General features: G+C 41.0%; 1 protein-coding gene across 1 annotated transcript in view; it reads left to right on the forward strand.

The window, feature by feature from the left end:
* The first annotated feature begins 4,008 nt into the window (after positions 1-4,008).
* Positions 4,009-12,774, forward strand: part of ppp2r5eb (protein phosphatase 2, regulatory subunit B', epsilon) — an 89,231-nt gene continuing 80,465 nt past the window's right edge. Inside the window, exon 1 of the mRNA XM_043697219.1 lies at positions 4,009-4,866. Coding sequence (XP_043553154.1) covers positions 4,713-4,866 — 154 coding nt within the window. The 5' untranslated portion in view covers positions 4,009-4,712. The remainder of the gene's footprint in view (positions 4,867-12,774) is intronic.

A 12,774-nucleotide genomic window follows, 5' to 3' on the forward strand; every position in this document is an offset into this window, starting at 1 on the left:
ATCTGAAAGAGGTTTCCAGTGATTAACATGTACATGTCCCTCAAAAATGTCATGACTCACCCAGAGTTATAATTACATGAGTGCCACTGGCCTTAGAGAAATGCTATTCTTTATGTGTAAGCCCATGCAGTGAATATTGTTAAACTAATTGACAAACCAATCATCTGGAAGCCTGGGTCTTTTTGACCTGATTACATAAATTTCCAGCAGGATTCTCCAGATAGTGATCAGAAACTATATAAACATAAAGGAGCCTGGACAGCTCATTGTGTTCAAACCAGCTTCATCAAGAAAAAAAATCAAACTAACCTCTCTGCCCAATTCTTTACTAATGGAGCTCTATCCTCAAATAATCAATATTTTTCTTTCTCAACTAAGGATTTTAGTCCAACTTTAGTACCTCTATTGCCACCAACAAAGGATGAGAAAGAAAATGTTGCCATTTTTGTTTAACACAATGCACATACCAAGCTACAAATTTATGATAATACATAAAGGTTTTAAAGGCAAGAAAGAACTTGCAGTTACCTTACACCCCGTGAGGTCACAAAGTACTTGACAAACAATCAAAGACTGCTACTTGGCAAACCTGCTGGCAATACATGTGCCTCTGTAGAGAAAGATCTTCCTTCTAATGTAACAGTCTGAAATACTAGCCAAGTAGTGTTACAGACAGACAATAAGACTAAATTGTCTACTGGAAAGCTAATATATACCTTCAGATTGAGAGTAACTTTTTGATATTATATTGCACAATCTATGATATTATATTTCACAAACAGGAAACATACCATTTGCATGGTTCAGGTATTCCTGCATTACTTTAATCACCCAAGCAATGACTCAATGAGTTTATCCAGATAAAAGAACTAGACTTTATTGAGTTGGTAATCTCAGCTAAGACTGCCAATTGCCTCAGCAGCTCACTGGTTTGAAAGGAGCTAATTAGCTAGATGATCTTACAGATCACTGTACCATAGGACCAATTTATTGTAATGCACAGGCAATGGATAAGAAGATATTTGTATATAGTCACACCATCCACTGTAATTAGGGTTAACAGATTTTCAAAAGGTAAAGCTGGAACACATTTATCAGTTCAATGTCCAGGGCGTATGAGAGATTGTGCCCTTAGTCTATTACTTAGTTATTTCTCCCAGACCCCGCTTTAAGCCCTTTTAGAGTCATAGAGTCATACAGCACAGAAACAGACCCTTGGTCTAACTCATCTGCACTGACCAGACATCCCAATCTGGCCTAATCCCATTTGCCAGAATTTGGTCTATATCCCTCACTATTCATATCCACCTGCTGCACATCCTAAACATAGAAACATGGAAAATGGGAGGATTAGAAGGTCATTCAGCCTTTTGAGCCTGCTCCACCATTCAGTATAATCATGGATGATCATCCAACTCAATACTATTTTATCTCTATACCCTTTGATTCCTTTAGTCCGAAGAACCATGTCTAACTGCTTGAAAGCAATCAATATTTTGGCCTCACCTCTCCCTAGAACATCTTGACACCAAGAACAGCTACGTAAGAATCCTACTTATTGCCTACAGTTCACCCTTCAACACTATTATCCCCTCGAGACTGATTACTAAACTTAGTGATCTTGGTCTAAGCCCACTCTCTGCACCTGGATCCTCAGTTTCTGACCCACAGGCCACAATGTGAAGAATGGCGACAATATTTCATCCTCACTAACACTCAACACTGGAGCCATCCAGGGGTGTGTACTCAGCCCCCTATTGTAAGTACTGTATACCCATGATAGTGTCACCAAACACCAGACAAGTTCACTGATGGCACCACCATAGTCAGTCGAATCTCAGATGGCGACGAAACAGACTAAAGGTGGAAGACCTGGAAAAATGGTGCACTGAGAACAACCTAGCTCTCAATGCCAGCAAAACCAAGGAATTCATTATTGACTTTCGGCAGGATGTTACTCATGCCCCCCTACACATTAATAGCACAGAGGTGGAATGAGTGCAGAGTGTGAAGCTCTTGGGAGTGGTCATCCACTCTTTCTTGGACTCTTCATGTGGATGCACTGGTTACAAAGACCCAACAACGTCTCTTCTTCCTCAGGCAGCTGAGGAAATTTGGCCTGATGGCGAATACCCTTGCCAACTTTTGTAGGTGTGCCATCGAAAGCATTCTGTCTGGATTTATCACTACCTGGTATGGCAACTGTATCATTCAAGATGGGAGATGGTTACAGAGAGTGGTGAACTCGGCGCGGACAATCACAAAGGCCAAACTCCCATCTATAGAATCCATCTACCAGGCCCGCTGTCAAGGAAAGGCTGCCAGCATTCTTAAAGATCCATCCCACCCTGACAATGTTTTTCTACAACCTCTACCATCGAGTAGAAGGTACAGAAGCCTGAACACACGCACCAGCTGGTTTTGAAACAGTTCCTACCCTACTGTTGTTAGAATACTGAATGGACTCACAAACACTTAACATTCATCTGTACCTGTACCTGTGTTTTTGTTTTTGCCACTGTTTACCTATTATTTACTTATCTATGCTATTTAACTCTGTCATCTGCCTATATTGCTTGCAAGACAAAGCTTTTCACTGTGCTTTGGTACACGTGACAATAAATTCAATTCAATTCATTCTATGACAGAGAATTCCGCTGGTGTACCACGATTTAAGCAAAGAAATTTCTCCTCATCTCAGATTTAAATGGCCTATGCCATATTATTAAATAGAGGCCACTGGTACTAGACTCCCTAGTCATTGGGAAAATCCTGCCTGCATTTATCCTGTTTAGTTCTGTCAGAACTTTATAGGAAATGTAATTTAATAAAAATTCAGAAATATGGGTCATCTGGCCACTCCTATCAATGCTTCTTAACAAAGTTCACATGCATAAAGGCCATTTGGATGAAAACAGCCATCAAATCTTCCTAAAGGAATACCCCCAGCAGACCACACCAACAATATTGCCACAGAAATGCGACAGAATCCTCAAGGAAGACTCGATGGGCCGAATGGCCTTACTTCCACTCCTATGTCTTATGGTCTAAGATCCAGGATATTGGAATCCCAGGCTCATACTCACCTTGCCTTAGCTGCCACTGAAGTAACCACGAGGAATGGCCGAATTAAGTGTAATTTCCATTGTATTTAGCTATTTCTAATTAATCTGTTCAGAACTGTTATTACACACGTCTTGAGTCTTAAACCTGGGCCTACAGGTTCGGAGGTAGAGACACTGCCATTCTACCAAAAGAACCCTGTCTATTGTTTTAACTAATGGTTCATAAGGGTAAATGCCGACTACCTGACCTGTGAGGACATCTTCTGTGAATGCACATCATTGCTGTTCAACTGAAGTGGAATCCTCCCTCCCTTTTGGGGTCACACAATGACACTGCTGCCTCAACATGCTAGGGACCAGGGTTCGTTTCCACCCTTGGGACGTCTGCCTGTTTGGAGTTTGCACATTCTCCCCGTATCTGCATAGGTTTGCTCTGGGTACTGTACTCTGATTTCCTCCAAAGAAGTGGAAGCTAGGTGGATTGGCTATGCTAAATTTCCCAGTGTCCAAGGAAGTGGAGGTTAGGTGCATTGGCCATACTAAATTGCCTATAGTTTCCAGGAATGTGCAGACTAGGTGGGTCAGCCATTAGAAATGCAGAGAATGGAGTTGGTCTGGATGTAATTTACTACGGAGGCCCGTGTGCACCGGATTGGCCGAATGGCCTGTGGGGAGATTCTCATGACTCTCCTCCCCCCGCGGAATAAGCCGCGCGTTGCGCGATTCTTCGATTGACGTTGACATTGGCCAGTCAATATCGCGCGTTCCTGTGACGTCATTCAGATTGACGACAGACCCTTTGGCAGTACCCCCCCACCCGGGGGAAGAGGGGTGCCCCCCAACCAATGGACGAGAGGGGATCCGCGGAGGGGGCGGGTAGTGCCCCCGCCCTCAAACCGCGAGACACGCCCCCTTTTCCGTCACCTCCCCCTCCCCCACCAGCCGCACGGAGCTGGTCGTCACCCCATATTGGCAATGGACGCAGCGGCTCATCGGCTCTGACACAAAAGGAAGAGGAACACAATAGAGAGAGAGAGAGAGAGAGAAGGAGGGGGGAGGGGGGTGTGACACAAAACCAACACACAGCCAGGGCCAGGCAGCCGGTGTAGTCGAGGAATGTGACCGTTTATTCACATATTATCTGCTTCAAAAGGAAGGATCCCACCCTCATAGAGCACACGGTGCCGCCGGCCCGGCCTCTGCCGCGGTTTTAATGAAGTGAGCGGCGCGAGGACAGGAGAGAGGCGGCCTCCTAACCCCCCCTCGCCCCCCCATCCCCGTTACCTCCCACCGCCCCCCCCCATCCCCGTTACCTCCCACCGCCCCCCAACCCCACCTTCCCCTCCCCGGGCCCTCTGGACACAAGGCCGTGCTCCCTTAGGAGGGTGCTCTCTCGGCACCGGGATCCGGGCCTGGCACTTTGGGGGGGGAAGTGGGTGGGGGTTTAAGGAGGCGGGGAGGAGACCAGCCCTTGTTTACCCCGGCTCTGTCTTGTGTGTGTTTGTGGGGAGAAGGGGGCGGGGAAGGCCCCTTTCTGCCTCTTGTGTTTGTCTTGTCTCAATTCCACACACATCCTCCCCCCCCTGTCCCTCTCCTCTCCTGCCCCTCCCGAGGTGAGCTGGTGACTCGGCTCGGTCGAGAGGGGACATGTCCTCGCCCACCGTCACCTCGCCGGTGGAGAAAGTAGACGGATTTTCTCGGAAGTCCGTCCGCAAGTCCAAGCAGAAGCGCTCGCACAGCTCCTTGCAGTACAAGATCCAAGGCAAAGCCGTCGACTTGAAACCCCTGCCTCTGCTAAAGGGTAAGGAACGGTCAGGCCTGCCTCACTTCAGTATTTTACCTCTTGATTTTTATATTTATTATTAATGTGCCTGACTTTGAGCTCGATACGTTCTTAAGCAGTGAATGGAACCGGTGAAATAACAAAGTTGCTAGATAGGTTTCTGTAATAGAAGGAGCATGTCTGTTGTGTAGTTTATTTGGATTTAAAATGTTCCACCAGGCTTATATTAAAAAAAACAAAGAACTGCGGATGTTGGAAATCAAACAGCACTTGCTGGGAAAACTCAGTAGGTCTGGCAGCATCTGGCACTTCTGATATTCTGAAGAAGGGTCACTTGGACTCCGGTCCACAAATTCTGCCAGACCTGCTGAGTTTTTCCAGCAATTTCCGTTTTTGTTTCTGAGCACTTGAGTGTCAGTTTGAAGGCGATCAGGAATTTGCATGGGTTCCTCCCCCCCACTCTCTTTCCATTCCCACCCATAGTTTTACGGTTAAAATACTATAATTATTTGCACGATTGTTGTTTGCAAGTTTTCTGTGCAGCTTGTTGTGCTGAGTATTTAAAGCTGGGTCAAATGTAAAGGACATGATTGTTACTCCCCTCTTGTCCTGTTGACCCAAAGCCTTTGCGGTTGCCAAGCTGACAATGACTTCACAGTTCATTCCCTGTTGCTGAAGTAACAAAGGTCTCTAGAGGAGGTGACTTTTGTAACTGTTTTCTTGTAAGAGTACTGATTTAAATACATGCTTTAGATATTGTTTTCATTTGCTGATAACTTGTGAGTTGTGTTAATCTGTAACATTAACTTGAGTTGATCAGGTGAGTTGCTCTGTTATTAGTACATTCTATGCATGAGTGAACAATGGGTATTCTAATAGCCTTCCAACTTTATTTTCAGCTAGGTATACTTTATCCAAGAGAACTTTCAAACTTGATGGAAGCTGTGGTTCTACAGCAAGATCGGAGTATTGTGCTTTCCAATTATTAAAGGGAGGAGCAAATGAGCATTAAATAAAACCAAAAGTAGTATTGCGTTCTTCTATATGCAGTAGTGCAGCAGATGCCACTGGACTGGTAATCCAGAATTGTAGATTAATGTTATAAGAATATGGGATTGAATCCTATTATGGCAGATGGTGAAATTTTGAATTCAATAAAAATCTGGAGTTAAAAAGCTAGTCTAATCATAACTGTGTAACTAGTTTTACTCTTGTAAATACACACCTGATTGATTAATATCCTTTTAAGAATGAAATTTGCCATCCCTACCTGGTCTAATCCATATGTCACTCCAGATTTACAGGATTGTGACTGACTCTTGCCTGCACTCTGAAATGGTCTGGCAAACCACTGAGTCCAAGGGTAATTAAAGATGGGCAATAACAGTTGACCAAGCCAACAATGTCCAAATCCCATGATTGATTTTTTTAAAAAGTAGCTAATGAATGCTGCACACTTCAAGATTGCAACAAGAATGTGAGATCTTTTGCAAATATGCTAATTAAAATAAATTACTTATGATTGGGCAAGTCCTATTCTACAGTTGGCTCTATTCTCCTTAATTATTGAAATGATGTTTGCAATTATAGTCTCTCTCAAATTGTTACTAAGCATTATGGTATTTTGCAGTTTTAAATCATTTAGTTTGGAGACCACTTAGAAATTGGTGATAAAACAGATAAGTTTGACTGTCACAGTTTTGATTGGAGTTAGTCTTTTTTTATGGTTGAAAAGAAAACTATATATTTTCATTGTAGAATATGAGAGATTGCCATCCACAAAATGCACTGCTCCTCTTTGTCTCACCTGTTGACGAGGCCTCTCCTGGATTACTGTGTGTAGTCCTGGTCGCTCTGTTATAGGGAGGATATTATCAAGCTGGAGAGGGTTCAGAAGAGATTCACCAGCATGTTGTCGGGAATGGAGGGTTTGGGTTATAAAGAGAGGCTGGATCAGCTCGGACTTTTTTCACTGGAGTGTAGGAGGTTGAGGGGTGACCTTATAGAGGTTTATAAAATCTTGGTGTGAATGGCAGGTGTCTATTCCCTAGGGGGTTGGAATTTCAAGACCAGGCAGCATATTTTGAAGTTGACAGGAGAAAGATTTTAAAAGACATGAGGGCTAACGTTTTCGCACAGAGTGGTTCCTGTGTGGAATGAACTTCCAAAGGAAGTGGTGGATGCGGGTACAGTTTGAAAGACAGTTGGATAAGTTCGTGAATAAGAGATATTCACTGGAACGAGGGCCAAGCACAGGCAGGTGGGACTAGTTTTATTTGGCATTGTGGTTGGCATGGACTGGTTGGACCGAAGGGTCTGTTTCTGTGCTGCATGACTCTATGACTAGAATATATTCTTGAATTAGGTCCAGATCTGGTGTGTAAAGGGTATTTCAAAGAAACATTTTTCCCTTCCCTTTCCCCCAGAATTTGCTCCCATTTTTGCCAAAGGCTGTACTAGCATTATTTTTTGGATGCTGGCCCTACTTCAGCTTTTTATTTCATATGCAATTCTTCACAACCTAACTGAGTTCGCTAACAACCTATTTTATTGGTAGGAGGTGGAGCAAAGGAAGAAGTATTGTGACGACTAAGTCAAATGCTGTCTATGTGCACTCTTTCTGCTAACTGCCACTGGGTAATGATCAAATTGGACCAAGTTTTTGTTGCTTTATACTTTCTTTGAGCCCAACATCTTAAGCCTGATTTCTACCATCTTCAAGTTCACCTATCTAGGTGCAGACAGACATCTGAATTTGGGACAGCTTGGTTCATCTAACTCAAAGTGGATCTTCAAAGTGGAAAAAGATTTTAGCAAAAAAAATAAATCTAGGAAGCGTGCACATGCCTGCATTGAAATAGGATTTTTTTCTCTTGCAACACACTTGCTAGCATGCATATCTCTTTTTAAGCAGCAGTACAATACTCCAAGTTTGAAAATTTACAACCACTGTTAAATAAACCTTTTTGAAATCAATCCTTAGGAAATTTGACTAAAATGGAAAACATTGGTGTTTTCTCATTTCCACAAGCAGAACATCTTTGTGCTATTTCTGATTTTAGGTATTGATCAGTTGTTTGTTTGAGAAGATGGTAACATTGAAGGCATATTTCAGTTGAATGCATCAATTGACTGTCAGTCATGAGTGCAATTTGAGTACTATTTAAATCCTTATTTTTGTTACTACTTTCAGTATCATCTTGATGAATTTATAACAAGTGCACCATTGCGTTTCTTAATCATTTAGATGCTAATTAAAAAGTCCATTTAAGTGTTGTTCCTCATGGAGATGGCATGGTGGTATGATCCATCCTTCATTATAAGTACAATTATAGTGTATACTTTACAGTAAATTGTTTTTTAAAGTTTTACCAAAGTGATAAAGTAAATGTAAATAAAACAAAGAACTATGGATGCTTAAGATGGGAAGCAAACAACAGAAAATACTGGAGAAGCTCAGCAGGTCTGACAGCATCTGTGCAGAGAAAGCAAGAATTAACATTGAGTGCAGTAACCGTCGGAGTCTAAAAAGGAAATCACTGGCTCTGCTTTGGCTTCACAGATGCTGCTAGATTTGAGTTTTCAAACATGAAGTAAATTTCACTTGTACATCATTGCTGTCTTCAGTTTTTCAAATGATTGTTTTGTTTTCCTGTGTCCTCTGTTGTTTTTATCTCTAGCCATAAGCTTTCTTGGCAAAGAGTGTTCTTATTGCTGGGAAATGCTCGATAAAGGGCTGCAGTACAGATCAATACCATGATTGAAAATCACAAATAATGGCATCTAATGAAGTACTTCAAGAATTAGTGATTATAATACAACCTTTTATAACCTTTTGGGTTAGAAAGTTAGAGGAGGGCAAGTAATGGGAGGGTGATATAGTGGCACTGATGGATTGCCTGTACTATGCACCAGGTGATATTAGTTACTCCAGATAAACCAGAACTTTGATTTACACACCTGAGGCTCTCAATGGATAACCCCAGGCTAAAGGAGACAGGAGAACCAGTATTAAAACATTATACCTTTTTCTTCAAGAAGGATTCGCTTTTTAGTACAGGTACTGTCATCTTGGCAGAGTCAAACTATTTTAATGCACTGTAATGTCTCTGTTCTGTGAAATGCTTGATAATCAGTTTGCCTTAATTAAAATGGTAGTAAGCTGGGACATTGATTAATTATAGAAGGATTACTTTTCTGAATCTTTGATTTTTTTTTTTAGAATTTACATGAAATAATTTCAATCCTAATACTGTAGTTGTCTCTTTTGCCATTCAGTAGATTATGATATGAGTCTGTTGTCACCAGTTGTATTTATATGTGGTTAAAATGGGAGTCCCCAATTAACTTGGTCATATCTTGACTTCAGCATGCCTCAGGAAAGGTATAATGGCTGAGGTGCAATGCAGATTCATCAGAATAATGTTTTGAGTGTTAAATTGAGGAAGAGTTGCATAACTTTGGTTTGTTTTGCCTTTATATAAGATGGTTTCAAAATCTGATCTAGTTGTTTAACATACTAAAATTGTTTGAGGTAGATGCAACAAAAGTATTTTATTTGATGGGGTAACTAAGATCAAGCAGATACAAACTAAAAATTAGACCCAGGTAATTTAGGAGTGTATTGTACTCATTTTTTCTAATTTGCAACATAAGAATAGGAGCACAAGTAAACCATATAGCAGTGCTTTCCAAACTTTTCCCCACTGTGACCCCAGTTTTGAGTCTTAAACTGTTGTGTTCTGTCTAGGAAGAGAGCCTGCCTTAGAATGAGGGGAAGAGGGCAAAGGTTGGCCATTGCTGCCTTAAGCTTGTGACCCCAAAGTTTCAATTCCTATCCTACTTGGGGTCCAAGCTGCCACTTTAGTCATGTCATGTAGCCCTCAAGACTACTCCATTAAATGTAATCGTGACTGATCACTAACCTTAGATCCCTTTCATGTCTGCTTCCCATATCCCTTGAGAGAGACAACCTGTCTAAATATACCTCTATCTGCATTTCAACTTTAATTTTGCTCAACAAAATGGGGCATCGCAATCTTGAGGTAGGCAATTCCAGAGATTCATCTGAAAAAAAAATCCTTCTCCTCCTCCTCTTTGAATAAAATGATTGTCCCATAATCCTGAGACTGAGCTGCATGTTCTAGATTTCTCCAATCAGGGAAGCAACTTTTCAATATGTTTCAATGAGATTACCTCTTTTCTTTTATAGACCGTGTTTAGGCCCAACTTACTCAACCTGTCACTCAAGGAGCGCGTACTACTTTCCATGCATGTATATCCATCCATATTTTTCCATGGAGAAAAAGACCTAAACTCTGTCCTTCATTCTAGGTGTGATCTTATCAAAGTGCTATTGAGTTGCAGTAAGACTGCCTTGTTCTTCTACTACTTCTACCTTGTAATAAAGAGTAATAAGCTATTTACCTTTCTAATTGCTTGCTGTAGTTGAATGCTAACTTTACTTGTTTGATACACCTAAATTTCTCTGCACATCACCATTTAATAAGTGTCATGCCTTTTTAATATTCAGCTTTTCTAATTATCAAACTGAAAAACCTCATGCTTCCCTACATCATACTCTATCTACAACCTTGTTGCCCAGTCAATTAACTGCACTGTTTCCAGCCTTTTGCCCACCTCACAGTTTACACTTGCACCTACCGTTGGTCAGTCAACTTAGATACTTTACTCAGTCTTTGTCTAAATCACTAATATACCATATATACTCAAGTAAAAGTCGCTCCCTTATTTTTGACCAAAAACTCTGGAATTTTCCTTATCTCATGTAAAAGTCAACGCTAGTTTTTTTTGTAGATAATCAACACTTATGTACAGGATAATACCTTGACAATCAAATGTTACAATGAGGAAATGAATTTTTTTGTGCTATCGTATGTTTTGCTGTGCAATTCACACCAATTTGGCATGAAAGTTTAAGATGCATCAGGCCAGAATCAGGTGACAATCTGTGTTCCACTCAACTTACTGTAATTGGTTATTTTTTTATTCATTTAGAGATCAATTGGGCTTCTGCTAATGATATGGTATTTTAGACGTGTGGGTGGCACAGTGGTTAGCACTGCTGCCTCACAGCGCCAGAGACCTGGGTTCAATTCCCGCCTCAGAATTGACTGTGTGGAGTTTGCACGTTCTCCCTGTGTCTGCGTGGGTTTCCTTCGGGTGTTCCGGTTTCCTCCCACAGTCCAAAGATGTGCAGGTCAGGTGAATTGGCCATGCTAAATTGCCCGTAGTGTTAGGTAAGGGGTAAATGTAGGGGTATGGGTGGGTTGCCCTTTGGCGGGGCGGTGTGGACTTGTTGGGCCGAAGGGCCTGTTTCCACACTGTAAGTAATCTAATCTAATCTAATCTAGACTGTGGCATGAAATTCAGCCCCTCAAAAGTAGTATCTATGTAATAGTCAACCCTGTAAATATAACCTTAGTCTAAAAAGTTCAATATTTGTACAAGTGTATATATGGTAGATTGTAAATGACTGACGTTTTAGCACTGATCCTTGCAGTACTCCCACTAGCTACAGCTTGCCAACTTGAAAACACTCATTTATTTTTATTCTTCTCTTTCTGTCCATTATCGAATTCTCTCTGTGCTAATACGTTAGCTCCCATCCTGTTTGTGACCCAATTCTCTGTGCTATTTTAATATTGCCACCTGTATGTATGAATCTTTTTATCTACACCTTAGTCCTATGGAAATTCAAGTATCCCATATCAATTCCCTTTTACCTCATTAGTTACAGCCTCCTAAAAGTTCTTTAAAGCTAGTAAAAATCTAGATTGTTCACTCCAAAAATACTGTAGCTGCTAGGACGGATGGGAGGAATGTGAAGTTGGAATGCACCAAGATTGGCACTGAGCCTTTTCCGCTACCTGATTGTCATGGGTGTTCTAATTGAACAAGTGAGATAGAAAATGCTGTTGTCAATTATATTAGCAGGTGAAATTAATCTACTGGTGGAAATGACGAGAACATAACTGGAGACCTGGAAAAAAAGTATTGGAAAATAGGATATGAAGATAAGTCGATCAAAACCTGATTTACAGACAACAGTTTGAGTCTAGGCAAGAGATGAGAGAGAGTGTTTTTTTTACAAAAAAAACTTTAAATAAAAAAGGGGAAAATGAGCAGGTCCAGTGTGTGGGATCTGTGGCAGATGAATAATGATGAAAATAGAAACAAAGCAGTGGATTAGCTCTAGTTAGTCATTTGAAGTAGTGCAATATTGTTTTGCAATTTAAAATGTATTGCTGAAACAAAAAGGAGGAATCTTTTAGACATTGGAGAGACCAGCCTCTTCAGTTCATACAGTAATATGGATAACATTGAAGGGAACAATAACTAGGCACTAAGGTGTCGATGCTGAGGCAAGTGTGAAGAGAGGAAATGTGATGAGGTTAGTATTGGAAGTGGGGCAGCTGGGAGTAACAAGTGGAAGGCTTAAAATCAAATAGAAAGAGCTGTTAGCAAGAAACTTAAATGCAGTGGGATTAGAAGAGGAATGGGCACTTGACTGAAGATGTAGAGGACTATGGGAAGACAGTGGCATAGAATTTCTATCACTGGCCTAGAAATCCAGAGGCCCAGATTAAATATGGACATTGGTTGAAATCCTGTCAATGCAGGTGTTGAATTTGAATTTATTTTAAGTTTTATTAGATTTATTCATTGATAAGAACCTACAATTTAGAGCAATGATCGGTAGTGGGGACATTTTACATCTATTATTATGCTGGAAAATAAATTTAACTGTTTGCAATGTTGCTGATGTGTCCATTTAATAGGTCTAATAAGTTTCCTTTGCTATTATGATACTGTTCGTTTGAAAGCATATTTTAAAAATTATTTTGTCTTTTGATTTTCAACTGGCCCTGCTCTCTCCTGCAGTTTTTAAGCTGGTCAGTAGTT

This window comes from Chiloscyllium plagiosum, chromosome 10 (assembly GCF_004010195.1).
Source record: "Chiloscyllium plagiosum isolate BGI_BamShark_2017 chromosome 10, ASM401019v2, whole genome shotgun sequence".
Lineage (NCBI taxonomy): Eukaryota > Metazoa > Chordata > Chondrichthyes > Orectolobiformes > Hemiscylliidae > Chiloscyllium > Chiloscyllium plagiosum.